The sequence below is a fragment of the Oryza brachyantha genome, chromosome 3, assembly GCF_000231095.2.
Source record: "Oryza brachyantha chromosome 3, ObraRS2, whole genome shotgun sequence".
Lineage (NCBI taxonomy): Eukaryota > Viridiplantae > Streptophyta > Magnoliopsida > Poales > Poaceae > Oryza > Oryza brachyantha.
In genome coordinates this window covers 22,700,151-22,727,972 of record NC_023165.2, presented here as the reverse complement: position 1 = coordinate 22,727,972, position 27,822 = coordinate 22,700,151, and the positions used below count along the sequence as shown (strand labels likewise).

The following is a 27,822-nucleotide window of genomic DNA, read 5'->3' as shown; positions in this document are numbered from 1 at the left end:
CCACTCATAAGAGCAAGTTCAATAGTATAGCTAACTACCAACTCCAATTTATCTATAACCAATCTAATAGTCAATTTATACAATAGTTACCTACAAAACATTAATACATGGTCTCACATGTCACACATACTGTGCCTCGGAGTCCGTGTGCAGCTGGCTACAAATTAGTATCTCATATCTCTTCTCTCTCCTCTTATCTCTTTAAAATATGCTTAAAGTTGTACCTGCTCTAATAGTGGCTTCCATTGTGCATGCCTTAATCGGGGTTCCTCTTAAATTCATAAGAGCAAGTTCAATGGTATAGCCAACCACTGGCTTTAATTCATTTATAGCCAATACATATAGTTGGCTACAAAACATCAATACATGGTCTTACATGTTATACATACATTTTGTCTTGGAACCCGTGTGTAGCTGGCTATAAATTAATAGCCCACATTTTTCTCTCCTCTTTTATCTCTTTAAAATATGTTTATAGCTGGCTTATAAGCTGCTATTGTACCTGCTCTAGCATGACGCAAAATACAGACTCTGAACAGATTACAAAACGTCAGCTGGTGTTTGTTTGACCTAGCACCTGTCATTGGTACTCTCCATTTTGGGTTAACTTGGAGAGAGCATGCAGCTTACATCCAAATATAATACTTCCTCCGGTTTTAATATACCATACCGTTAAATTAAAAAAAATATTTTTGTCATTTTATCTTGTTAGAATAGTATTTAAAATCACATTAGTATAAATCATATTTAAATACCTCAATTATAAAATATTTTTAACATGTTAATATTTGCATGATTTTTAAAGTAAAATAAATAGTTAAACGTGTATATGAAAGCCAAATACATATAATAAACACCAGAAGGGTATTATTCGTTTAGTGGCACGCACGTTGGAACTTTGATTGGCCTAGCAGTGCTGCTAGTTCTAGCGCGCGAGCGCCCTGAGATCTCGCGGATGCAGCGGCGGCAGCGATTCTGAATCAGACGGTACACAATCGAGCCCATGCTAGCTAGATGAGGTTTTGCATGATGCTGAGTCCAATTTCGCTAGTTGATGGCTTTTCTTTGTCTGCATGTTTCTTAACTCGATCAAACTTTGAACTTAAAATTCAATTCGAATTTTAAAACTTCCAACTTTTTTAAAACCTTTGATTCAAAATTTTAAACTCTCAACTCAAAATTTAAGTATTTCGAGTCAAGTTACTCAATTTTGCAACTTTCAATTCAAAATCTAAAACTTTTAACTTCAAAATCAAAATTCTCAACTCAAATTTTGAAACTTATAATTAAAAAATTGAAACCATGAACTCTAAACTCTAAATTTTCAAGTCCAAATTTAAAACTTTCAACTCCAGAAATGAAATTGTTAACTCAAAAATTTCCAAACTTTTTACTTGAAAATTCAAAATTTTCAACTAAACTTTATATTATATATTTTTATAATAAAGAGTCAATAATTGTTCATGAGGATTATTGTTAACAGTGATTAGCGCTAAATATGTTGCTCCGTCGCGGCGCGTGCGCGTACAGTAGCCATCCCTCGAAATAGGGGGCATAAATTGGCATCCCTATATCCGTTTTTGAGTGTACATGACAGGCCAACTTGTTATTGGAGCTCAATTTTATTGCCCTATTTGCTTCCTACATCTGGACTATAGAGCTGCATATCAACGACCTTCGATCTCTATTTTGTTGGAAGAAAAAATTATGCAATAAATAAACTCACATAACAGATATAAGTAAATATAAGTAATTAAGAGATGATACATGTAAAAATAATATTAATAACATATTAGTGACGTTTTTAATAAAATCCTATTACAATACATGGGCAATATGGGCAATATGCTAGTCCTTAATAGTTATGACATATTTCCAAATGTTTATAAAAATTTGCCAAAAAAGCAGTTATAAGTTTAATTTAAGTTAGGTTTGGTGACAAATAATCTTATCTAGGTATTTCCTTAATCTCATAAAAGGTCGGGCAAATTTTCGTACAGCCTTATACGGTCCTATAAGGCCGCGTTCGGCCGGCCAGCTGAGTTATCTAACTCCCCTAATATTCTACGCGCACGCTTCTCAAACTGCTAAATAGTGTATTTTTTAAAAAAATTTCTATAGGAAAGTTGTTTTAAAAATCATATTAACCTATTTTATATTTTTTTAGTAATTAATAATTAATTAATTATGTACTAATCTATTGCTACGTTTTCTGTGCCGGATAACTAACCCTCCCCTCACCAACTGCCGAACGCAGCCTAAAGGGTTGTTTAGATGGGGCTAAGCCCCATGTCACATCAAATGTTTGGACACTAATTTAAAGTATTAAATATAGACTAATTAAAAACTAATTTCATAAATGAGAGCTAATCCGCGAGATGAATTTTTTGAGACTAATTAATACATAATTAGCAAATGTTTACTGTAGCATCACATAGGCTAATCATGGATTAATTAGGCTCATTAGATTCGTCTCGCAAATTAGTCCAAGATTATGCATGGGTTTTATTTATAGACTATGTTTACTATTTATAATAAATGTCTAAACATCCGATATGACTTGGGGCTAAAGTTTATAGCTCCTAGAAAATCGTTCAATGCCACTGCAAATATGATTATTTAGAAAAATGCCACTATAATTCATGTATTTAGATGAATGCCACCACAAATTCTCAAAATTAGATCCATGGCACTAGAGCGACTTTTCCATCCATCTGTCTTCTTCCTTCCGTTTTTTTTTTCCATCTCCTCCTTCTCCTCAGACTCGTCACCACCTTTGGTAACTCGGTAAGACGGCAGCTGCGGAGGCGAAGACGACGACGGAGCCGACGGCTCCGGCAGCGGGGTCGGTGACCGGCGGAAGCCGGAATGGGCCATGCGGTGACCGGCGGAATGGGCGGGGGGCTTAGACAGGAGCATGAAGAGCGTCGTGAGCGCGGAGGACACGGTGTCCCGGCCGGCGAGGAGGAAGCTGATGAGTGACGACGATGTCGCGGAGGAACTTGTCCTCCGCGGCGCCGTGCGCGTCTCCGGCCGAGGCCATGAATCATGAACCGGGACAGGAGGTTGTGGCTGTTCCCGACGCCCAGCTTCTGGCGCTCCCGGATCATCGCTGCCGCGAGCCAATCGATGAGCCTGATGGCCTTCTTGAGCTCCCTCTCGGACCCAATGTTAAGCAGGCGCTTCATCTTCCAAAGCAACGACGACGCAGCCATGCACACACGTGAAACTTTGCATGTAAGTTTTTTAGCACACGGGTGTATATTCATCCGTTGCTTGCATGTCATCTAAATAGTCATAAAATATATGGAAAAATTTAACAAAATAGTTTAATATGAGTTATATCACTCCATCAACATGCAAGTTTAAATTCATCTTCTACAAGTTGTAGCAAAAATAACAAAAACAATTATGAATATATGTATAGTTAGTTTCAGTTTTTTTTTGCTACAACTTGTATAAGTAGAATTTAAACTTACATGTTCGTGGAGTGATATAACTAATATTAATCTATCTTATCAATTTTTTTCATATTTTTTGATAGTTATGTAGATGGCATGCAAGTATATAGGTGTAGGGGTGTACCTATAGCCATATACTAAAAACTATTTCCATGCAAGTTTCTACTCCTCTGGACGGCTGGACCTATTCTCTTGGCACAAAATCACTTTGTTGCCCTTGATCCAGATGCACTTGCTGAACAATACGTATACATGCATGTACAGAACCGCCGGAACACGTCCTGCAGGTCGAGGCGTCGAGCACCGTGCCTCTGTCGGCGGCGTCGGACAGCACCGGCATGAGCCGCGTCTCCACCTCCTGGGCGATGATCTTGAACGCGTAGGACCGCACGGAGACGCTGCCGAGCTCGAGGCTGGCCATCTTCCGCTGGTGGCGCCACATGTCGCCGTCGACGACGTTGAAGATGCCGTCGCCGAGCAGGTCGCCGAGGAGCGCGGCGAAGGGCTTCCCCTTGGGGAAGTTGTCGAAGCGGGTCTGAGCATGTACTCGACGTTGGCCGGGTTGGCCGTGACGGTGCAGCCGAGGACGTGGACGTGGACGGTGCTCATCGGCGAGCGGAGGAGCAGGTGCACGTACCAGTCGCCGAGGTTGGTGAAGTCCCTCCTCCATGACCCGGTCAGGTAGGCCCGGCACACATGGCAGCTGCACCACGACCACCGTCGGAGCAGCAGGAGCACGACGCCGAGCGTCGCCACGCACAGCGCGCACCCAAAGAACGCGAGCCCCGCGCACCGCGCGCCCGACGGCAGCTCCACCAGGGCGTCCATGGCAGATCAGTTCCACACATTCCACGGCAGCTCCTGTCCAAGCACACTGCACACTGTCCATTCCGCCGGTCACCGCGCCGCACATTCCGCTGGTCACCGACTCCGCTGCCGGAGCCGTTGGTTCCGTCGTCGTTTTCGTCTCTGCAGCTGCCGTCTTACCGGAGGTGGTGACGAGTCCGACGGAGGATATGGAAGAAAACGGAAGGAATGGATGGAAAAAGTCATGGTTAGTGGCATAGATCTAATTTCGAAAATTTACGGTGGCACCCACCCGAATATGCGACTTGTAGTGGTATTTTTCTAAATAGTCATATTTACAATTGCATGAAACCAATTAACCCTGACAAACATCTCCTAAATCCTATATGAACCTCGTTGTGTTTGCATGCCGTTATATATATATATATAAAAGATGGGCCCGGTGGCCCGGCGCACTCCATCCATTGCCATTAGCCCGCTTTGCCAGACGTTGGCGTGGGGCAACCCCCGAGGCCCGAGCGGCCGAACCCCAAACATAGATAGAACGGCTACACGCCGCTCAGCGCAGGGCGCAGGCCCACGACGGGACCCAGCTTGGATCCAAATTAAACCCACTCCAATCCATCTTTTTACTAACTAGTTTACTAAACCAACTCATCCCAATTATTTTTATTAGGATCCAATCTAACTTCAATTTTAGTCTAATCCGCACCAAACCATTTAGTTAAAATGGATCCAATCCACTCTAGTAGAATGAATGCACCCATTTAGTATGTATAAACTCGGACCTAAATTTTAAAACTCATGTTCACACTATAAAAATTTATCAAATTTGACTAAAATTTGGTGAGATAATTTATTACGTGTAAAAGCAACTTTGTGCAAATTTTGATCACTTTCTACATGTGGGTCCCACGTATGTCTATTCTCTTATCCATTAGCTACCCAATTAAAGGATCCATTTGCCCTCCACGGGTTAAATCCATTTAAAACCTAAAATCACCTAACCAAACTCAGTCCATATCAATCCATCTGTCTCTATAACCCAACCTAATTTAATCCATTTAAAGTAAATGATACCACAATTCAAATTAAAACCTAAACCATTTAATTCATTTTCATCCAACCATTAGCAGGTCAAGGGCTACACCGCCGCGACGTGATGAGATGAGATGACCGGTTGGTGTCAGCGCCTCACCACCACGGCGCCGCGACCGCGAGAGACTGACCCTGACCCGACCGGTCAATGTCGCTGTGCGCCATGCGGCCCCGCGCACCCGCGCCTGCCTGCCGCTTTGCTCGTGCTGCTGCCGCCCGCCACCGCCTTCCCGAGCAGGCGGAACGATCGAACGGAAATCTGCGCCGCGACGGGCGGCACCCATTTCAAACGCAAAACAGCTCGGTTCAGTTCTCCCACGCCGAGGGAGAGAGAGAGAGACGGCACGTCGTTTCAAAAATCTCGCGGCAACGGTCGCCTAAACGCATGTAGCAGTAGGAGGAGTACGTGCAGTACAACACGACGCAGCAGTGCAAACCTGTAGCAAGTGTCACGCTCAGCGCACACCACACAAGGCGAGGGCGGTCTAAAGCCTTTTGCCTCTCTTGACCCTTCTTTTGTCCGCGCGCCGCAATGCATCATGGCGGAGCGGCCGTAGCTCAGTTTTGGTCAGTGGCTTTCTATTATATCTAGAGGCGACGCCCGCCGGGTCACCGGCCGCGTCGGCGAGGAGATCTTAGCAGCCAGAGCCAGCCAACAAACAGCGATCGATGGCGGCCGTGCCGTGGGCGGCGGCGAGGAGGTCGATGCAGGAGGCCGCCGCCGCCGGCGGCGCCGTGTCGTACGCGCAGGCGCAGCAGGGGCCGCGGTCCGCGGGGAGGTCGGTCGAGACGCTGGTGGTGATCGTCGCGGCGATCGTGCTAGTCGCGGTGCTCGCGGGCGTCGTCGCGCGGGCGTGCGGGGGGCGGCACGTGGCGCCGAGCGGGGACCGCGACGTCGAGGGGTGGGTGGAGCGGCGGTGCCGGAGCTGCCTCGACAGCGGGCTGCCGCCGGCGACGGCCCATCAGCCGCAGGGGTCATCGAAGGCCACTGAAGCCAAATAGTGGTCTGTCAGGTGCTGCATTGTGTGTCGAATTCTTGTAGCTGTAGGCTAGCAGTAGCTTGGTATACGGAGTAATTAGCGTATTGACGTTTGAATAGTATGATTATGTAGCAATCTGAATGCTGAAATACCTGCTCTTTTGTCTGGTAGTAGTATACTATTTACGGTAAAGGCTTTGGCTATAGTAGTAATACAAGATACTTCTCTTCATCTTAAAATAAATTTACTTTTTGGCTTTTAGATAGAATATTTGACTATTCGTTTTATTTTAAAAAATAAGTAGATGGCCAAGTACTCAGCTATACTACTCTGTCCAAAAAAAAAAAAGATGTTTTGTGCAGGGAACGTTTGATCATCCATTTTATTTAAAAAATTAAAAAAAATTAGTCATATATAAAGTACTATTTATGTTCTATCATGTATGACAATAAAAATATTAATCATAATTTTTTTAAATAAGACAAAAAGTCAAAAATTCTATAAAAACTCAGAAATTCGTTTATTTTAGGAAAGAGGTTGTAGCTGATAGTCATACCGATGAGATATCAGTGACAAATGAGTAGATGGCCAGATGACCAATGGGCCACTCCATAAACCCAACCAGGCAACTGCAACTGAAAATGCCAATGTAGATTACTGTTAACCATTTTTTTCCCTTTAGGAAACCGATTTATAGTATAAACATGGACTTAGAAACCATTGTTTCTGGGCCTGCTAGCAAATTTACAACCGACCCATCTACCAGCGTGTTGAAGAGAATTTAATGTTTGCCTCAAGTGCACATCCACGGTACAAAGCCAAATGGATTATATTTATACAACAGCTAAAAGCACTCCAAGAGAAGTTTTATGACCTCCACACACGTGAAGATTGCTAGAAAGCCGTTAGCAACTCACTGATAGAAAAACAAGAAGTCAGATTCTGAAAATGTTACGATAAGCCTTCAGAGGGTAGAGGGAGCTGGAAGTTATTTACCTCTGGGTAGCAGTCCTGGTGCACTATGGTTTGATTGTGCGGGTTAATATGCACCACGCAAGATATTCTCCCCTGTAACAACCATACAAAGGGTTCAGTGCTTATTGGTCAGATAGAAAGTAGAGCGCCAATAATGCAGGATGTTGGACATCCTTTTCTAGAGAAAAATGCAAGTATAGCCATACCAAAGGTAAACATCATGAAATCTTATCAGTGTACGATCTTAGTTAAATGTCAAGAAATTTAGTGTAGCCAGATGGTCACAGGCAAAAGATTTTGGTGTACTAAATTTTTCAGGAAACCAAAAACAATTCTTATTTGGTCATGACTAGCTTTGCGAAACGCCGATACATGAGATGGTAGGGAACTTTATTGGCATAACCCCCACATATTCAAAACACTAACAAATTTCACTGCCTGGAAATGCAACACATGTGACCAGATAAATGAACTCACCAAATATCTTTTCCAAAAGGTCCTTATTTGCATCTTGAAATTTGGGAAAATTTTGCAAACCACAATACTATTGAATCTAGACAGCCTAATGGTTTCAAATTAGCAGGTAAAAGGCAGTATGTCGACTAGTAGCATCAGAAACACTGTTTCAAAAGATGATTGAAAATGTTTCTGCAGGCTAACAACTGCGGGATTGGCTCTGCTACCAGAAGGTTCCGTTGCAAAACCATGCAATATTTGCATCGGTCAAAAGGTTAGCCGGCAAAAATAAAATAAAAATAATAGTCATCGCACAGATCAAATGGAAAACAGTGTCTCACGTCTTTACCACTTTCCATTTAATTTTTCAAATTATATTTCTCTTAGGGAGAAAGTGTGCCAAAACTACTCATCTGATCATAACTCTATGGCCAATATCTAAATGAAACACCGGCAGTCAGCCTGCTATTGGTCCATCAACATTTATTAAGAGATGTAGCAAAACTATGAATTCCGGTACATATAAGCAATTGAGCATGTCCTAACAATTTTTGCTTCGCAAACAGCAAAAAATAACTTTATATGCAGGAAAATTATGAGGCGTGGCTGCAAATGCATGCAAGCAGCTTTGGTAGACAAGGAACTCGGTGAATATCAAAAGGCGTTTCGGTAGACAAGGAAATAACTAGTACTATTGTTTACTGGGTAAGGCCAGAGACTAGTGGGTAGTGGCTACAGTGAAAAATTGCCCTGAGTCTCCACGTCCATGAGAAGGCAAGGTGTTGGGAATTGTTATGATTAGCAGATGTATTCGACATGGGGGCTCTAGATCACCAGCTAAGTAAGAGTTCTTGACATATACTATACTAGCAGGATTTATTTATTGTCCATTGGATAAGAGGGGCTCTTGGCACTGAAATGGTTATAATGGAAGTGTTGTAGCAGTATTCAAAAATCAAATGTATGCCTGCTGCAAGGTTAAGGGTTTTGTAATGTCAGCTTCATTGCAGCAGATGCTGGCAGAAATTGTTCAAGCACAGTAAATAAAATATTAAAAAACGTTTGATACACCTAGGTCTGATGTATTCATCAACACCAGAAGCATACCTGAAAGTCCCAGAACCAATACTATCCAAAAATGTTACCAGAGTCCCAAATGTTACCGGAGTTGTGAAAAGAAAGTGTGCGCTATTCCTTGGGCAAATTGACTATCTTTTAATCATACTTGCAAGTTTCAACTTGTGATTTGGGAAGGTGGACTTGAGTGTACCCAAGTAGAAAATATAGTAATTCGAGTATGGCACTTCTTTTCTAGAGCAAAGCTAGTACAGATAATCAATTTGGTATACCTTTTTAGCAAGTAATACCAGATCAAGGTGAACACAAAAGTGGGTTATAATCCACTGTAAACAAGATATTAAATAGCAAAGAAGGCATACGTCATAGAGCTGTGGATATATTTTTCATGTGAAAACAGGCTGAAAGCCAAAATACTAAATATATTTTAGCTTTACATTTAATTTCTTTGTGGATATGTTGACAGGTTTCACAAGGATCAACGTTTTCATTGTGGAGAGGTAATCACATCCAACCATCCCACATTCATCCTTCAAACCAAACAAGTGATGGGTTCACTCCATCACATCTCATCCCTCTAACCAAACAAAAAACAAGGTTTAACTCATCCCTCCAACCAAACAGAAAATGGAACCAACCTATCATGCAAAACAGGGATGGATACAACCGATCCCACCTAGTCCACGAACCAAACACATCCTTAGGGAATTATGTTTTCACATGAGGGAATCCGAAAACATAGAGTAAAAGTGTAAAACATCATAATGCCAGGTGCATATTGCTCCCTTTTTTTAATTCTGCATCATTTTCAATGTCCATAAATTCATATAGTAAAACATTGTATTACACCTGAAGTCCTGAACCGAAATATCTTAGAAATATGAAATATGATATATAAGATGTGTTATATGAATATCTTGACAAAAAGGATATTATACCGTTTAGCAAATCATGAATCCTGACTTTGAAAACTAGAGTATAACTTTGAACATCTGACTTATAAATATTTTGGAAGCCATTAAAGTTATCTAGATGCTGCGGTGGCCACAATAAAGGACATTAGCCACTAGAAGAGAGATCGCAAGAGGTGAACCAACTAGATGACACGTGATCAGGCCATTGACAAAAAGAATTCCAAAATTGCTTCACTGTTACGCACCCTTGATCCTTCTTAATAATTAGAAAATACTAATCCGAACAAAATATGGCGTTTGACGCGGAAAAGAATATAAGAATTAAAGCAATGATTCCAATCTGGATGTAAGCAGTGAGAATTAGTAGATTGTAAACTAAGTCACAATATGTGCATTCCAGATTCCATAACGAAGGCAATCAACAACAAGGGTTTCATCGGTGCTCACCTTGACAGGGATTCTGAGGAAAAACAAGCGAACGTGGCCCTCGACCTCAGCGACGGTGTCGAAGGGTATGGATCCCCGCGCGAGGTCCTCGAGAAGGTAGATCGCGTCCTCCACGACGCTTATGCCGTCGAGGCTGAGGTCGGCGTCGATGTACGAGACGGCGCGCGCGCGGACGCGGCCGCCGCCGGAGGTGACGCGGCCGAGCGGCGCGCCGCGGTACCCGATGTCGACGTCGAGGCGGCTGTAGTCGAGCGCGAAGAAGTCCGGGTTGCGGACGCGGACCTTGAGCGCGGCGGAGATGGTGACGGCGACGGAGGGGCGCGCGGAGACGGAGACGTGCGCGAGGCGGAGGCGCGCGACGCTGACGTCCGGGTCGGCGGGCCAGAGGAGGAACCCGGCGAGGGAGAGCAGCGCGAGCGAGGCGAGGAGCGGGCCGAGGCAGCGGCAGCGGCACCCGCGCCGCAGCCGCACGGGGACGAGGAGGACGTACGGGTACGCGTCGGCGTCGGCGCGGGCGTCCAGGTAGGGCGGCGGGGAGGCGGCGGCGGCGGCGGAGAAAGGGAGCAGGGGCTCCCTCCCCATCCCCGCGGCTGGGCGTTGCGCCTTCGCCATGGGAGGGCGAGGGCGACAGGTGAGGTTGGTGGGTGGGGTTGGCCGGTTGGTTGTGGGCCGGGGGGGTGGGGCTTTAGCGTAGCTTGGGAAGGAAGGGGGGGGAGGGAGGAGGAAAGAGAGAGAGAAAGCGAGCGGTTGATTGGAAGGCAAGCGGAGACGAGAGCTCGTGATGGTGCCGCAGATCTGTTGCGATTGGTGGCCGCGACCGCGTCATGTTTCTCCTGCGTTCATTGGTTGGGACGGTCGCATGTTTTTGCGAGGTTGACGCGTCGTGAGCCGTCACAAACTGACAGTCTACGTGTACCGATGGCATTTTTGCGTATGCTCTTTCTCTCGTCCTATATCTTAAAAATATGAATACACGAGAAAAAAATAAAACCACGATGACACACATGATGAGAAGATATGACGCATCGGGAGTGAAGCGGCGGATTTAGGGGGTGTTTGGTTCCTTCCAAATTTTTTTTTAAGTCTCCATCACATCGGATCGGATGTGTGGATACTAATTAAAAATATTAAATATAGACTATTAATAAAACTCATCAGAGTAATACTCTGGACTATTTCGCGTGACGAATCTATTGAGCCTAATTAGTCCATAATTAGCTAATGTGATGCTACAGTAAACATTTGCTAATCGTGACTTAATTAGGCTTAAAAAATTTGTCTAATGAAATAGCCTTTATTTATGTAATTAGTTTTGTTATCGGTCTAAATTTAATACTACTATAACGTTCAAACAATTCGATGTGACAAGGAACTATAAAAAAGTCACTGGATCCAAACACCATCTTATTATATAAAGTTACTAGCAATATACTAGTGCTAATGCTATGGTCTAATTTACAATTTAATAATATAAATAAGATCTTATAGATCATTTTAATGCAATTGTATATAAACCAAAAATTCAAATTTATTTGTCTATCAAGCATTTGTTAATTTGATTATTTAAACAAACTCTGACAAAATAGCAGCAAATTGTCGGTTAACTATGACTATTATAGCTTTGCATAATTAATTATAGGTTGGACCATATCTTAATAAATTAAGAGTTTTCAAGTTTGAACAATAACTGCAGAACCTATAATTAGTAATTTCAGAATCACTGCCATATCAGTAAATTGCAAGAATAATTCTAATGTATTCCAAGGACAATTGATACACTAATTTTAGAATCAGTACAATACATAGCTCATATATAACAAGGATAATTTTAATTAAATAATTTGTTTACATCATATGATATTAATTCACAACATTTAAACTCTATAAAACTAAGTTTAATGGAAAGTATTTTATACAAACATGAGTTGCATCATATACAACTTTCTGTATCCTATAATAAACGAAATTCTGTAGACATTGTATATATCAAAAATATAAAATAACCATGCAAAATTTATTATGAGTTTAAAAATAAATATCTTCATGTCTTTATATATTACATGAAAATATATTAATTAAATATTAAGTGATCATCTAATTCCTAGCAAATATTTATTGCACGAGCTCTTAGTAGTTTTGAAAAATATTAATAGTTTAAAATTCAGATTTAATGTATTAGATATAATGTGAGGGAGAAATATGGAATGTGCACGTAATTTGGGGAGCCGATAAACAGAAAGTGACAGATGAAACATGGACTGTCTAATTTGATGTAGATGATTCAAACCGTTAGGTTTGTCTAATGGGTAAAACAAGTTTATGTACTATAGGATAGATAAAAAATGAGCAAAGTATAAAAAATTAAGGGCATTCTAGACTTTAATCTTACGAACCCACTGATCTACAACTGCACTGATACAGAAAAACAAACAACTCATATATTATTCTAACTTAGATTATAATAATCAAGCGTACAATAATTTGGCTCGGTAATACAGATTGCAATAATCACAATCTAAATCAAACAAGGTCTTAGGGTTGGAATAATATGTCATATAAAATATTCTCTTCATCCCCCAAGAGTCTTTATCTTTGACAAAAAAATTAGCTCACAAAACCTTCATTTTTAGAGTAATCATTCTATTGGATTTTGAGAAAGTAGACAACAAATTCATTAGTGTTGGAGAAATTGGGGATAAATGCATTGAGAATTGAAAAGGTGAATGTCATTTAGTGTTTTGATTGTATAGTGTTATGTGTGGGATTGGAGAAAAATATAGTATTTTTGGGATGGAGGTGGTACTTCATAGGAATTTGTTAAGTGATTGCTTAGGTACTCTACATAAAACTCAAGAGTTTTAGAAAGAATATTATGAGAGTGGAGTTAAGAGAATAGGGATAGAGATGGTGTCTTGACCTTGTAAAAGGGATCAAATCATTTAAGTTTGAGCTCATGCTTGAAATTCTCTAAGGGTCTCATTTGAAACCAAGGAAAGATATAGAAATTCTAGATAATGTATATCACAGGAAAATAATACTCCCCCATTCTCAATTAAATATAGAAATTTTGTATAATTTATATCCTTGGAAAACAATAATCCCTCCATCATTTAAAAAAACCAGAGGTAGTAGGAGCCCTTTAAAACAAAAGTTAATTCATATCAGTTATTTTCAAATTTATATGGAATTAACTACTCTAGATGAATTTTGGAGGAAAATAACCATGACCTCTCTCAACTTCCTCTTCCTGCCCGTGTGTCAAGTTTCTGCATTTTTCTTTCTTGTGTGTCAATTAAACGACGGCTTTCAAATTTTCGTGTGTTTCCCAAATCCCATGGAATACAATGAACATGACATTCTATTTTATCTATTTTTACTATTTTGTGGTTTGATAAAATTTCAAAAGGAGCTCTAAAATATGAAGGTTGAATAATGCCTAATTATTTCAACCAAATGTGGCTATATAGAGAATAATCCTATATAATTTGAAAATCCTTTGTTCCAAATAAGGCCCAAAACCTATCAAAACTTGAAAATTATGTGGATCATACTTATTTTACCGTTAATTTTGACTTGAAAAAAAATGATTCTTGTTGGATAGTATGGGGTCCGATTCCTCTCTGCAGTAACACTGTTCATGTGAGTGGAACAATAATTCAATACCATGAACAATGATGGAATATTGTAGCAACAGTAATTTTGAAACATTTTCCGTTGTTGTAGCAAATACTATAGAGCTAAATCTAATCCATTCATTTCGATCTAACGGTCACGAGATATACCAAATTCACATTACTGTTGCTCTCTGCAGTAGCATGTTACTACTGTAGAGGATCCACTCCATGTAACACACGTTTGTGAGTGGAAATAGCGAAGAGTCGGCTATGAATAGTAGCAAAGAGTGAAAGACATCGATATTGCAAGTGGTGTTATACTATTAGCACGTGTAGTGCTTGCCATCTTCAGTAAGGAACATGCATATTTGCAATGAATGGTCCTTTCTTTTCCTTTCTTATGGCTTTATACTGGTGACACATAAGACTCGAAGCATCTTATTTAGTTGAGCGGTAGTATATCCAATTAAGTAATGCCTTTTTTTTTCATGGACTTAAGTTATGTCTGTAGTTTGGTCAAACATGGCACATGGCCTTGTTTATAAATTACATAGGGTTGAAACATTAATGTTTAATGTGAAAGAGAAGTTAAACTATACTCATCTTTTCACTTCTACTTCTATTTCTATTTATAAGTCATATAAGTTACAATTTAAATTTTTAATCTTAAATTTAAATTAATTTTGGAGTTTTTTTGCCGTAGTCTATTTTCTGGACCTGACTTTTAGATTGCTAAAAATACATATATAAAAAATTATTCACAAATTATTTTTTTTAAATATGACATCCGGGAGTGAGCCAAATGACATATCTGTATAATACTTTATAAATAAAACTTTTATATACATATTCTTATCGATCTAAAAACAAAGGTAGGAAAACAAACTACGATGGAAAACCCCAAAATTAACTCCAAATTTAAGGTTAAAAAATTAATTTTTGGCTTATAAACATAAACAAAAGTGAAAAGATAGGGTGCCATAAATATAATGTGTCAGTTTTTAGAGCCGGCTCACATTACTTATTTTACACACTCTCAGCCAACTAAAAGCACATATAGATGAAAGAGAAAATAAAAAAAGGAGTATTAACTTCCATACAAGAGCTAACTGTACATATGTTTTAAAATAAATACATTAAATGCATGGGTAAGACAAAAAAATAGAAGAAAAGTAGTGGATCTAACATTATAGCTAATATATTATACATGTAAGCTACTCCATTTGTTTCGTATTGTAAAATTTCTTAATTATGTGCTAGATTTATCTATTGGTCAATGTATATTATTTGATTATACGTGTATATTTATTAATATTTATATGAATATGACGAATATTAAAAAGTATTACATTGTGAAATAAATATAAATATAATATTAGCTTATAACTAATAATTAACTCTACCACTATACTTGCTCATGTAACCTTGAAATACTATCCGCGAGACTGTCTTCAATGCTGCTTCGTGGAGCTTAATATAGGGGATTAAAATGGAGCGATTGTTTGACTTTTCCATATAAAAAGCCAAATGCTATATTTATAAATTAAAATAATTTATGAATAATATATATATATATATATCAATCTAAAAACCAATGTTAAAAAATAAACTTCGTGAAAAAACCCTAAACTCAATTATAAATCTAAGATTAACAAGTCAAATTTTGGCTTATAAGCATCTCATTTAATAACCTGGTTTTCCAATGCGATCCGTTGAGACGGGGCTTAAAAAATGATGAAATCCGCTCGGCTCCCCTGCAAGGTTGCAATCAGCTCCTGATCCTTTTCATTACGAGATTCAATCGCCATGTAGGCATTGATGCTGCATAAAACAACTGTGTTTTATGTCTGCGTAAGATTTCATTACGTGATTTTCAATAATGTTATATCATTAAAATATATTTGAATGGATGATCGAAACAAATGCACTTAATAGAAAATTTCAATTCACAATTTTATATGCTAACATGTCACTTAAATATGGTATCCAATAACCAACAAGACTTAAACAAATTACTCTCGGCGAAAGTTTCAATTCAGTTTCATTCCCTAGTTAATTATGTATACCAAGTTTTATTCTATAAAACCCAACTCTTCTATCTTATTATAAATTCTATGTCATATCATTATTTTTGCCATTGTGATTGCAACCCATATGAAATTCTCACATAAACCGGTCGATGAAACACCCTTTCCATCCGACATGGCGAAGAAAAAGAAAAAGAAATTATTTTTTCATCCTTCAAGCCAACGTTATTCTTACAAAGATTATTTTAGTTTTTTTTAGTTTTTACACTCACGCTACCTGTACTGCTATACGATATAGTTTTATAAATATTTTATATAGAGAAATTTATCATCTTATATTTCTGAAATATATTTTTAACTCTATAATATTTAATTATATCCTTTATATCATTAAATAGCTATTAAAAATTAAACATTATTTCATCTTTCGTCTCAAAAAACACACCTTAAGTTGCACGTTTGAGGTAGCCTCTAGCTCTAGGCTTGTTTCAAGGTGATATGTTAACAAATAAGTAAGAGAAAGAGATATTAGAAGTATTAGCGCTAACTTTGTAACTAATCTATTATACATATTAGCTCTAATATAGATATATAGCTAGCAGCTGACTCTACTATTAACATAATGCAGCCCAGAGTAAAAGACTCTCTTTAAAGTAAGTATGCAGTAATAGACTATAAACTAGCTATAAATATACGTCGATGAGAAAGAAATAAAAATAACGAGTGGTAGCTTTCATGCAAAAACTAACTCTATTCGTGCTTTAAGATATATTATTAAAAAATATCATTAGCATGTTATTAAAGTAGAGCTAATAAAATTAGTTTGATATATGTCTTAGTTATTTTTTCTTTCAAAAAATAAGAGAGAGCTAAAGTTATAGGAGTATAGATAATTGCTGGGCAGGTGGAGAGTTGTTGCACGCTGACAAACCGGCCCGCACGTCATTGATAATAGGGTGAATGAGAGGTTAGACACTAATAAAATGGGCCCGCATGCCATTCATTCTAGTGGGGGTGACAGTGAATCTGTCACCAACACTAGGATCTTTTTAGTAGCAGTAGATATGCATCAAATACATAGTGAGAGAAAAAGGCGAAAAACAATTTACTACTCTATTGTGTATTATAAGACTTTTTTGATTGACTTAGATTCACATATGTTTTGTATATATATATATTACACATATGGCTTTAGGCAAAAACAAAACGTCATATTAATGGAATGTGTTAACAGCTATGTACACAAGTTAAGGCGTCGAATAAAAATGTCCGAGTATTAAATTTGCTCTCAGCCCAGCGTGGCCAAAGCAGCCATTCGTATGGTTCCACGGTCCCCCATCGTTGCAATTGCAATCTGACAATCTCCACCACGTGCTCCGGCGCGGCCTCCACCGCCCCCGCCCCCGCCCCCGCCTCCGGGCGCCGCAACTCGCACAAACACAACAGAATCCCGGTAGAGAGAGAGAGAGAGAGACAAAAAAAAAAGCGCCCCTCGGTTCAGATCCCGGCGCCAAGCCACGCCCACGCCGCGAGCCCCGGGACACTGACCGCGCCAAGGAGCGGGCACGAGGCTTCCTGCCCCCCCCCCCCCCCCCACGCCCGGCCGCCCCCCGATCCGATGCTCTCCGGCGACCAGGACCTCCCCGACGGCATCGGGATGGCGCGGCTGGCGTGGACGCGCCTCCCCACCGCCGACGGCGGGGCGGGGGCGGGGGCGGAGGGGCCCGCCCCATCCTCCCCCTCCGGCGCCGGCTACGACCTCTTCGCCGGCGGCGTCGAGAGCCTCGACTACGAGGTCGTCGAGAACTACGCCTACCGGGAGGAGCAGGTACGGGCCGCTGCGCGCGATTGCTCGCTAGCTCGCGCGCCCTCCCCCGCGTGCGGGTCGTCGCATGGGATCCTCGCTCGTTTTTGTGCCCTGGTCAGCGAAGTCGTGGTCTCGATGTGAGCTTGTGGGTTTTCCTGTGTTTGTGCAGGCGCAACGGAGCAAGTTCTGGGTGCCGTACTACGTCATGCTCAAGTGGCTCTTCTCCCTACTGATCGGCGTCGGTGAGAGCCCTCTCGATGGCTTGTTCTGTTGGTACCTTCAATGGAGAATGCCGTTTATAGCATACTAGCGTAAGAATGCTGACTTCGGAGGTCACACTGGAACTAACATAAATCATTGCTTTATTGTGTTGTTCTCATTGAGAACCGCTTCTAGTTGAAGACCTGATCATGGACACTGGCCTGGTTCAGTCTTTATACCGTGACATAATACATATGCCAATACTACATAGGCCAATGCTTCCGTTTGGGTTGACCACTTCCTGAGTAACTTCATTTGTCACCCAGCGCATATATCTGAGCCCAAGTGATGTTTTGTTCGTCTAGTGATGCTGAACTAGTATAGTTGAGCTAAGGATGGAGTTCAGATGAATCTCATCAATGAGTTAAATGTAGAATGAAGTCCTGATGGACTATTCGATCCAGGCTTTGGATCTACTGAGCTATGGAAGTCAGTATTGATACGAAGATGCCAAAGCAATATTGAGTAGATCAATTCTCGAACATGATGTGAGCTACTGGACTTTATATACTCAATACTCCCACCGTCTCAAAATAGAAAAACCTATAAGGGCGTTCTCAGTGCTAGTGTCCAAGGTAATAAATGACCATACTATGCAGGATTTCTGAAGACTGCGTTGGGTAGATAGTTTCTAAAGTAGTCTCCATATGACATTAAATGGGATAGACATGATAGATGATGCTACCATTGGGAGTGCTCTAATGAATTTGGGCTGTAAGTCCTTTTTGGAGTCAAGACAATTTGCTAGTGTAGTTATCTTATGACACACAAGCTGCGGGAAACCACAAGAGAAAATCCACATACATAATGTTGGCTGATTCAACTGGCAGTATATGAGAGTTGAATTATGATCACAGTCAAAGATCTGAGGGTTCATGCCATTGGCGATTGGAGTATGCAATGGTTGCAACTTGGGCTGTAAGTGACAGCTAGTTAGAAGTACCATTCCACTTGTCGCATTAGCTTGGATTTAGCCCATCTTCCTTGATTAGATTCACACATGGTAAATTGGTAATATTGAAATTAGGAATAGTAGATTATACTCAATGGATTTTCCTGATTATCTAGAGAAGAGAGATGACTCACTATCTTCTCGGGGGCAACAGTTTGTGAATATAAGGCTAATTATTTGCAGATTATACTCTATGAATGTCAGTATTCCTTATTATGAATCTTTGTCGTTATGCTAGTTTCTAGAGAGAAGAGATGGTCCACTATCTTATTGGAAGCCTAACAGTTCATAATTATTATCATCTAAAGTTAATTATTGCTTTCTTAGGGTCCATCAATAATTTTAGAACGCGACCTTCTCTTTCCAAACTGGAAATCTCTTGCATATGGTTATACTGGAAATAGACAGCTTAAGCGACAATTTAAGCATATCAGAAAACATATTTGCCAATGATGGTTGTTTTATACACTTTACATCATGTTTTACTCACAGTATGGCACGTTTTTATACACTGTACAATCATTAAAGATTGATACTTGCTTCTCATTGTCAATTCTTTGCGTCAACTGAGTAAACCTGCATATGCTGTTACCTTCTTGTTTTCAGGTACCGGAATGGCTGCTATTTTCATAAATCTGGCGGTCGAAAACTTTTCTGGCTGGAAATATGCAGCGACATTTGCTATAATACAGCACTCATATTTTGTGGGGTTCTTGGTGTACATAATTTTCAATCTGGCCCTCGTATTTTCTTCTGTTTACATAATAACACACTTTGCACCAGCAGCAGCTGGATCTGGTATCCCAGAGATCAAAGGTTACTTAAATGGTAGGTTTAAGTATTGAATTCTAAAACATCATGGTTTGCTATCCTGAACTTTGTGGTCTAACTTAAGATCTTTTTGCAGGAGTGGATACACATGGAATCCTCCTTTTTAGGACATTAGTTGGGAAAGTGAGTTCAATTTGCTTTATTCAGCTATTATGGTATCAATATATTTTGGTGCCCATGTGGCTTGCGTGATTGTGCCCCCATTTGCATCATGGTGAAGCAGTTCTGTTTTGAGTTATAGATCTTTGGGAGCATCGGATCAGTTGGAGGAGGTTTGGCTCTAGGAAAAGAAGGGCCTCTTGTTCATACTGGGGCATGCATTGCTTCTCTTCTTGGACAGGTATTTTATGCTGGTGTCTAAACTTCTTTAACATTTAACTCATTTTAAAACAATGATCTGGATGCTTCTTTATATTTATCATCATTATTCTTGTCTTGTTTGACAGCATAGATATATGGGGAATACATGTCGGTTATAGTTTAATAAGTTTTTTTCTTGAAGACAAGTTTATTAAGTTATTCCAGTATAGCTTGTCATCTGCATTAATTTACGAAAAACCTTTTAAAAGCTGCTGCATTCAGAGTATATGATGAAAATGATGGATATCATTTAGTATGGCTTTCTAGACTGGTACATTGATTTACTATATTCATAGTGAAAATCAGTTGCTTGACCATATTGTGCTTGGGAAAAAAAGTAAAGCTGCAATAGCTCAATAATAGTATTTAGTAGTTCATTTTTTATGTTCACAATTCACAACTCGAGCTGAGTGGGTAGTTTAGCAGCTACTATACATGAATCAATCTGTAGTTCAATCTCTGTTGTTTAGTCCACCAAAACTTATTACACCATCCATTATCATGTAAACTTGTAAGCAACTTTCAATTTTTTTATTCCATGTTAACTCAGTAAATACTTCATGATTATTTTGGGTAAGTTGTCAACTAATTCCCATGTGCTATGCTTAGGGTGGATCAGCAAAATACCATTTGAGTTCTAGGTGGGTGCGGATTTTTGAAAGTGACCGAGATCGGCGAGACCTTGTAAGCTAAATGTTACTATTTGATGCATTGATAGCTGTTAAATAAGTGATTCATGAGTATGAGTCTACTGCTTTTTATACTTTCTAAGTTTAAACCTTTGAATTTGCTTGATTCTCCAAATCTCTATTTCATATTTTCAACTAGGCCATTTTATTGAATTGAAGAATCTTGAGTGTGTAAACAGATGCAAACTAGTAGTAGGTGTTTTTTTTTTTTGCATCCATTCAACAGATGGTATTTATTTGACATGGCAACTTAAATTTCAATTGACACCTCATGTTTAGAGTTTGTTAAAATAAAGCAGATTGTTGGTGGATATTCTACTCAAGACTTTTTTTTCCTCAAAAATGCAAGAGAATTGTGTTTCATTTTATTAAGGGGAAGAAAATAAAGAAAAATACAAAATAGGAGAACCAAAGTCCTCCCAAACACCCAACTCAACCAACACTGCCCTGCTTTGCCTGTCTAAGAAGCTTCCGGAGGGCAGATGTTCCCACTAAACACCAAAGGTTTTCCCCCGTTCTCGACCACATGCAGGACCGTCGGCACACTAGGATTGGTGGCATTGCAAAACTCAGTCGTTGCGGTGCTTCCAAATTTCCTAGGCTACTAGGATAACCAAGGAGTTAAGCCCCTTGTTCACTTCCTTTGGCTGGCCTCTAGCGGCTTTACACCACCATGTCACAAAACGATCAGCTGAGGGTTGAGGCACTGCATCAACCAACCCCAGCCTAAAGAAGAGTGTCGTCCATACTTGGCGGGAAAAAGCACAGGAGATCAAAATGTGTTGGATGGATTCTTCACTTCTACTTAAGACTAATAAATGCCAAATAAAGTCTATTATTCAACTTGTTTTTAACAATCTTTTGTATGCATGCTCTGGCACTACAAGTTATAAGAGAAAAGGTCAATAAAACAGAAATAATATCTGGGCCTGAGACTTACGTTGTTTATTCCGTATGTTTTGGTGTATACTGTTGGGCACATTGTTAGTCCTGTATTTAAGATGGAATAGATGTATTGTCATATGCATTCTCAGCCATATTTGATGTAATTGGATGCATTATCATATGCATTCTCAGCCATATTAATGTAATTGGATGCATTATCATATCAAAGATCTTAAACCTATTAATGTTTCAAAAGGTGACATGTGGATGTGCAGCTGGAGTTGCTGCAGCATTCAGAGCTCCGGTTGGTGGGGTGCTATTTGCCTTGGAGGAAGTTACATCCTGGTAAGATGGCCTTTTGTCTCACTTTGTTAAGAGTGGCGATAAATCAATTATAAAGCTAGTAATTTGGACCAATGGCTAGTGATAATATGTTCTGGTTTTCTAGCTAGACTTTTCATTTTAGCTTCCTTTTAATTTACTAAACATCTATACTGGTAGAGATATCGTGTTCGGTATACTGGTGGGGTACTATTTGCTTTGGAGGAAGTTACATACTGCTTGAATCACCAAATGACTAGAAATGGTTTAGCAACAGTTTCTAAGTAATTATATGCAAAAGGTAAAATTTGTTGACTTTATGGTGCCTGTGTTCACAAAAAAAAACTGTGTCCATAGGGATAATTTATTAATATGACCATTATAACATGATACTTGATATGTTTATCAGGGTTGAGTACCTGATGGATACTGTCACTGGTGACTATGCAAGTATGCATCAGAAAGCTTATGTGATAGTTTTCATTTTTTATGTAGTTCAACCCAAGCTGTGTGATCGACTGACATGAGCTAAGCTCAATTGTGCACCTTTCTCTAAAATGCAATGTCACATGATTAATTTTTTCCCCGCTGTATTGATGTAGGTGGAGAAGTCATCTTATGTGGAGGGTATTCTTTACATCTGCCGTTGTGGCTGTTGTGGTGCAATCAGCAATGAACTGGTGCAAGAGTGGAAAGTGTGGTCATTTTGGGTCTGGGGGTTTTATAATCTGGGAAATATCTGGGTAAGAAGATTTGTATCTTACTCACAATTGCTTAAATCTGCAAATTATATTTTGTAATATTGTTTTTTCACTTTTCTTCAGAGGTCAAGAAGATTATTCTTACCAAGAACTATTGCCTATGGCAATTATTGGTGTAATTGGTGGACTTCTAGGTAATGAATGGCGTATATCTAGAAAAATCCAAGTGAAAATTTTGCACATGACAATATTTTTTGTATTACTTAGGACACTAATTATTTATAAAATTTTCTTGTCTTTTTAGTAGACATGTTCTCATTGGTAGCTTGCTAATTAACTGTGAGAAAATAATGTGGATACACTGTAAAAGTTAATCATGAGTCTGCTTCTAAGTTTCTGTAAACCAAATTTTGTGATAGCAAGTTAAATTGCTCTCAAGCATCCGGTTGACATTCCTGTACTTCAGAGTGGTATCAACCTCTCTGAAAATCAAGCTGCTAATTGAGCAAAGCATTACTCAATGCTGTAAAATTAGCACTCAGTAGATCCATGGTATACTCACCTTTCCTCAATCTAATTTAGGACATGTTTTTTTTTTCAGGGGCATTATTCAATCAACTTACCTTGTATATAACTAAATGGCGTCGAACATATCTTCACAGAAAAGGGAAACGAGTGAAGGTATAATATAATGAAGAGACATTGTATTAGTGGTAGAATTGGTCTTTTAGTAAAAGAACTAACATCCATCAAAATTTCAGATCTTTGAAGCATGCCTTATATCTTTGATTACATCCACAATTTCCTTTGTGTTGCCACTACTGAGGAAATGCAGTCCATGTCCTCAGTTAGAAACTAATTCTGGCATCGAATGCCCTCGGCCACCTGGAACAGATGGGAATTTTGTCAATGTGAGATTTTATTCTGTGAATCTCTATGCAATTTATGTTCTCATCTAATAAGCTACAGTAATACAGTTGTCTTTCTGTTATTTATCTGTTGTTTGTGTTGTGCAGTTTTATTGTTCTAAAGACAACGAATACAATGATCTAGCAACCATTTTCTTCAATACTCAGGTTGACATATAATGGAGGTCATTTTTTTTGGTTAGATTATCCTTTTTGTATTTTCCTTATGACAACACCAATGCCATTATCTGGCAGGATGATGCAATACGTAATCTATTCAGTGCAAAAACATTCCATGAATACAGTGCACAAAGCCTTATCACCTTCCTGGTAACCTTCTCTCTCTGTTTACATATTAGCGAATGTATTATTGGAGTATTGGACTTTTTTTTTGTTGCTGACAGAATATCACGCGAGCAGTACAAGTCTGGAATAGATTATGCTGCACTCATTAATTTATTTTTTCTTGATTGTATTGATTGTGTTTTGTGGTGATTTGTTCCTCTAAAAGTCTTCTAATTGCATCTTTATTTCATCCTAAGCTGATAAACTTTTTTTTTTTGAGGCAAAAGCTGATCAACTTGTGCATGTTGTATAATACTATAACTAGGAAGAAGAACTACTGGAATCTCATAAAAAGTAAAGTGACGTTGATCTACTATTAATAACTTATGCCACCGCTAGGAGAAAAAGCGAGGTGTCTTTTGTTATTATATAACTATATTAGTGAAATATACTTTTGATTAATTAAAACACGAAGCCGTTATTCCAAAAATCTTACCCAGATTATTTTAATGATTTCTGAGGTGTTAAAATCATTTCCCCATAGACTTACCTTCTTTTGTTGCTGTGCTCAGGTCATGTTTTACTCCTTAGCTGTTGTGACATTTGGAACCGCAGTTCCAGCTGGTCAATTCATTCCAGGAATAATGATTGGATCTACCTATGGCCGACTTGTTGGAATGTTTGTTGTTAAGTTTTATAAGAAGCTAAATGTTGAGGAGGGCACGTGAGTTCTTACCATCTATAGTCAATTCAATTTATTTGTTAATATTACTTTATTAGGCTTTTAGATTTTGCATGCAATAGCACTTGATTTCTCTTTTCTTCTTTGGATTTTTGGTAGTTTATTAGTAGGGAATGATGTAACTTCATACTTACGATTGATGTAATTTTGTTATAGGTATGCTCTACTTGGTGCTGCTTCCTTTCTTGGTGGCTCAATGAGAATGACTGTATCTTTATGTGTTATAATGGTTGAGATTACAAACAACTTGAAACTCCTGCCGTTAATTATGCTTGTGCTTCTGATTTCTAAGGTATAAATCTGTAACCCTTGTCTCCATGTTGAACACGAGTCAATATTATTGACTTTCTGATTTTCTTTTATGTAGGCTGTGGGTGACTTTTTTAATGAAGGGCTGTATGAAGTGCAAGCCCAATTAAGGGGCATCCCATTACTTGACTCAAGGCCCAAGCAGGTTATGAGAAATCTGAGTGCGAAGGATGCCTGCAAGAATCAAAAGGTTTGGAGGAGTTATATCTATTTAAGTGGGATTGTGAAATGTATCCTATATAAGCATTGTTCTAATTCCTAACACTTTCTGTCTTCTGTTGATCATTTAGGTTGTGTCTCTTCCTCGTGTTTCAAGAATTGTTGATATTATTTCTGTTTTGCGGAGCAACAAGCATAATGGCTACCCTGTAAGTTACAATGGCCTTTCATAAAACATGTTTCCATGTGTCTCCAGCATGTTGGGGGATTAGATTGTCGAATATCTGTAGTTGATTATCATGGGGATTTCAGGTTGTTGATCATGGGCAGAATGGTGAGTCACTTGTCATAGGTTTGATACTTCGTAGGTAAGATACAATGCCAAGTTCTCTTGAACATTCTTGACATGTATTTGTATTACCTTGTGGAGTGAACGCATGCGTCCTCTTGCTGCAGTCACTTACTGGTACTTCTGCAATCTAAAGTTGATTTCCAGAATGGTCCTTTCCCTTGTGGACCTGGCATAATGAACAGGTTTGTGCTTTTCTATCACAAGTAGGAAATACGATATCTGATATAATTTTCACTGGTAATAATGGATTTTACTGCTACTTAGGCACAATACAAGTGACTTTGTTAAACCAGCATCAAGTAAAGGAAAGTCAATTGATGATATTCAATTGACAGAAGATGAGCTAGGGAAGTATTTGGATCTTGCCCCATTTCTAAATCCTTCTCCTTATATAGTGCCTGAGGACATGTCCTTAGCAAAGGTATAGCCTTTTGTTTCTTTGTGCTATGTTTTCTTCTACTTCTCATTTTGCTTTTAACCATGCCTATTTCTGAGTTGTGATGTATGCATGACATTTGTGTTGATAATTTTCAGGTGTACAATCTGTTCCGACAACTAGGACTGCGCCATATATTTGTTGTTCCTCGGCCTTCTCGTGTTGTTGGATTGATAACAAGACAAGATCTTTTACTTGAGGTGAAAAGAAAACTCATGATGCTGTTTGATAGAAGTTAAAAAATACTGATTGTCTGGAAACCCTTGTAAGTGTAAATGTCTTGATTGCAGGAGAACGGCAATAATGTGACAACGGAGCTCCAGTCGACTAGTGTAAGGTTTTGATACTGCTGCCCCCAAATACTGTCTACATTTAGCAAAAACCCTTAAGTTTTCATCATGCTGATTCTAATTGAATTTGCTTATAACTCAAGGTTTAATTTGTTGGTTTGTACTGGTAATTTGGCACTGAACTTTAGGAACTTATAATTATGGAAATATTGAAATAGTTATGCCCTTATCTTCGTTGATTTTGGTGATACCTTGACATGTCCAGACAAAGTGAGAAGGCTATATTATTTTGTTTTTGACTAATTGAACTCAGTAAATCGCTTGCATGTTCAGATGACATTTTTTGTGTAGTACTGGTCTACAGGATTTTCTGTTCAAAAAAAGAACTGCAGGGCAAATCAAAACATTTTATTCATTAAGCAGATCCTGCCATTTTGGATTGACTGGTAGATATTCTTCTATGCAGGGGTCAGCTGAATGGCAAAATGCACAGTGGCAGCACACATCTGGGGCATCCTCTTCTTGATAAAATTATGATCGAGGAGTAAATACATGTAACCATTATTCTCGAGATAATTTTGGCAGCAAGCAGCTAACCTGCCGCTGAGGCGGCCCCTGACGGTTCGCTGATGCAACATGAATTGGACTCTGCAGTCCTATGAGCTGTCCTCATGTAGTGGCTAATCAGGTGATGCCCCATGCCTTGGAGACTAGTTAGATGATTGTAAGTTGTAACTCTTAGAGATGTTTATACCCATCATCCATGTATACCACGGGAAAACCATCTGACTATGTTCACACATGATTTTATAGGATTCATTTTGCTTTACAGGAGGTTATGGATGTAAATACATTTCAAAATGGAAATTACAGGGAAGCCCCGATCCAATGCACGAGTTTTTAAAATTGTTGCCATGGTTTGCACAAATTTATGTTAACTGGTTTTGCTGGGCATTTGCTTGGCTATTTACAAACTAAAGTGCTAACAAGGACCTGCAGGCATGATGTTTGGTTGATTAGAAATTATACCCACCAACTTATCGTGAGATTACACTTATCAATTTTGCTGTTTGAACTCTCGAGTTTCTTGATTTTGCGCCAATCTATTTGGTGTCATCGCAAAAATCACAAGAGCAAGAGTTAGAAAATATAATCATATTTGCAGTTGGCATGCGGGTTTAGGCCTGATAATTGTTCTCGCATTAGTACTTTCTGTTTTAACAGATGTCACTGTTAAGTTTTTGATACATTTTATCATTTATTTTATTCAAAAATTTTATATAACTTCATTTATTTTGTTGCGATTAGATTTATTACATTTAGTTATAATTATATTTTCACATATTTACATAAATTTTTTGAATAAAACAATGGTTAAGGGTGTGAAAAAAATCAATGTTTTAAGGGGTTGTTTAGATGTGGCTAAACTTTTTAGTCTCATGTCACATAGGATGTTTGGACATTAATTTAAAGTATTAAACATAGACTAATAAAAAAATAATTTCATAAATGAGTGGTAATCCGTGAGACGAATTTTTTAAGCCTAATTAATCTATAATTAGAGCATGTTTACTGTAGCATCACATAATTAGGCTCAATAGATTTGTCTCACGAATTAATACAAGATTATGGATGTGTTTTATTAATAGTCTACGTTTACTATTTATAATAAACATCC

General features: G+C 38.9%; 3 protein-coding genes and 1 pseudogene across 4 annotated transcripts; 2 read left to right on the top strand and 2 right to left on the bottom strand.

Moving 5' to 3' along the window:
• Positions 1-2,640: 2,640 nt before the first annotated feature.
• LOC102705333 lies at positions 2,641-4,289 on the bottom strand (annotated as a pseudogene).
• A 1,691-nt stretch (positions 4,290-5,980) lies between these two features.
• On the top strand, positions 5,981-6,542 carry LOC121054000. The gene has a single exon (XM_040522822.1). The coding sequence runs from the start codon at positions 6,036-6,038 to the stop codon at positions 6,366-6,368; it is 333 nt and encodes a 110-aa protein (XP_040378756.1). The 5' UTR covers positions 5,981-6,035; the 3' UTR covers positions 6,369-6,542.
• A 348-nt stretch (positions 6,543-6,890) lies between these two features.
• LOC102705061 lies at positions 6,891-10,922 on the bottom strand. Its single transcript, XM_006651657.3, has 3 exons — positions 10,216-10,922; positions 7,343-7,414; positions 6,891-7,262 (listed from the first exon to the last, which is right to left on the bottom strand). Exons 1-3 carry the CDS (start codon positions 10,825-10,827, stop codon positions 7,260-7,262), a joined length of 687 nt encoding a protein of 228 aa, XP_006651720.2. The 5' UTR covers positions 10,828-10,922; the 3' UTR covers positions 6,891-7,259.
• A 6,366-nt stretch (positions 10,923-17,288) lies between these two features.
• Positions 17,289-27,197, top strand: LOC102720780 (chloride channel protein CLC-d). Of its 2 annotated transcripts, none has more exons than XM_040522369.1 (23): positions 17,289-17,684; positions 17,833-17,905; positions 19,483-19,704; positions 19,784-19,830; positions 19,949-20,047; positions 20,677-20,751; positions 21,898-21,986; positions 22,565-22,705; positions 22,787-22,857; positions 23,265-23,344; positions 23,425-23,574; positions 23,680-23,739; positions 23,827-23,901; positions 24,429-24,580; positions 24,755-24,890; positions 24,966-25,097; positions 25,198-25,275; positions 25,379-25,434; positions 25,523-25,600; positions 25,683-25,839; positions 25,953-26,054; positions 26,145-26,186; positions 26,611-27,197. In XM_040522369.1, the coding sequence occupies exons 1-23, from the start codon at positions 17,475-17,477 to the stop codon at positions 26,668-26,670; spliced, it is 2,385 nt and encodes a 794-aa protein (XP_040378303.1). In that variant the 5' UTR covers positions 17,289-17,474; the 3' UTR covers positions 26,671-27,197. The 2 variants fall into 2 exon arrangements, with proteins under 2 accessions (XP_040378303.1, XP_006650436.2); XM_006650373.3 differs by having other exon boundaries at positions 17,291-17,684; positions 26,145-26,191; positions 26,611-27,196.
• The last annotated feature ends 625 nt before the right edge of the window (positions 27,198-27,822 follow it).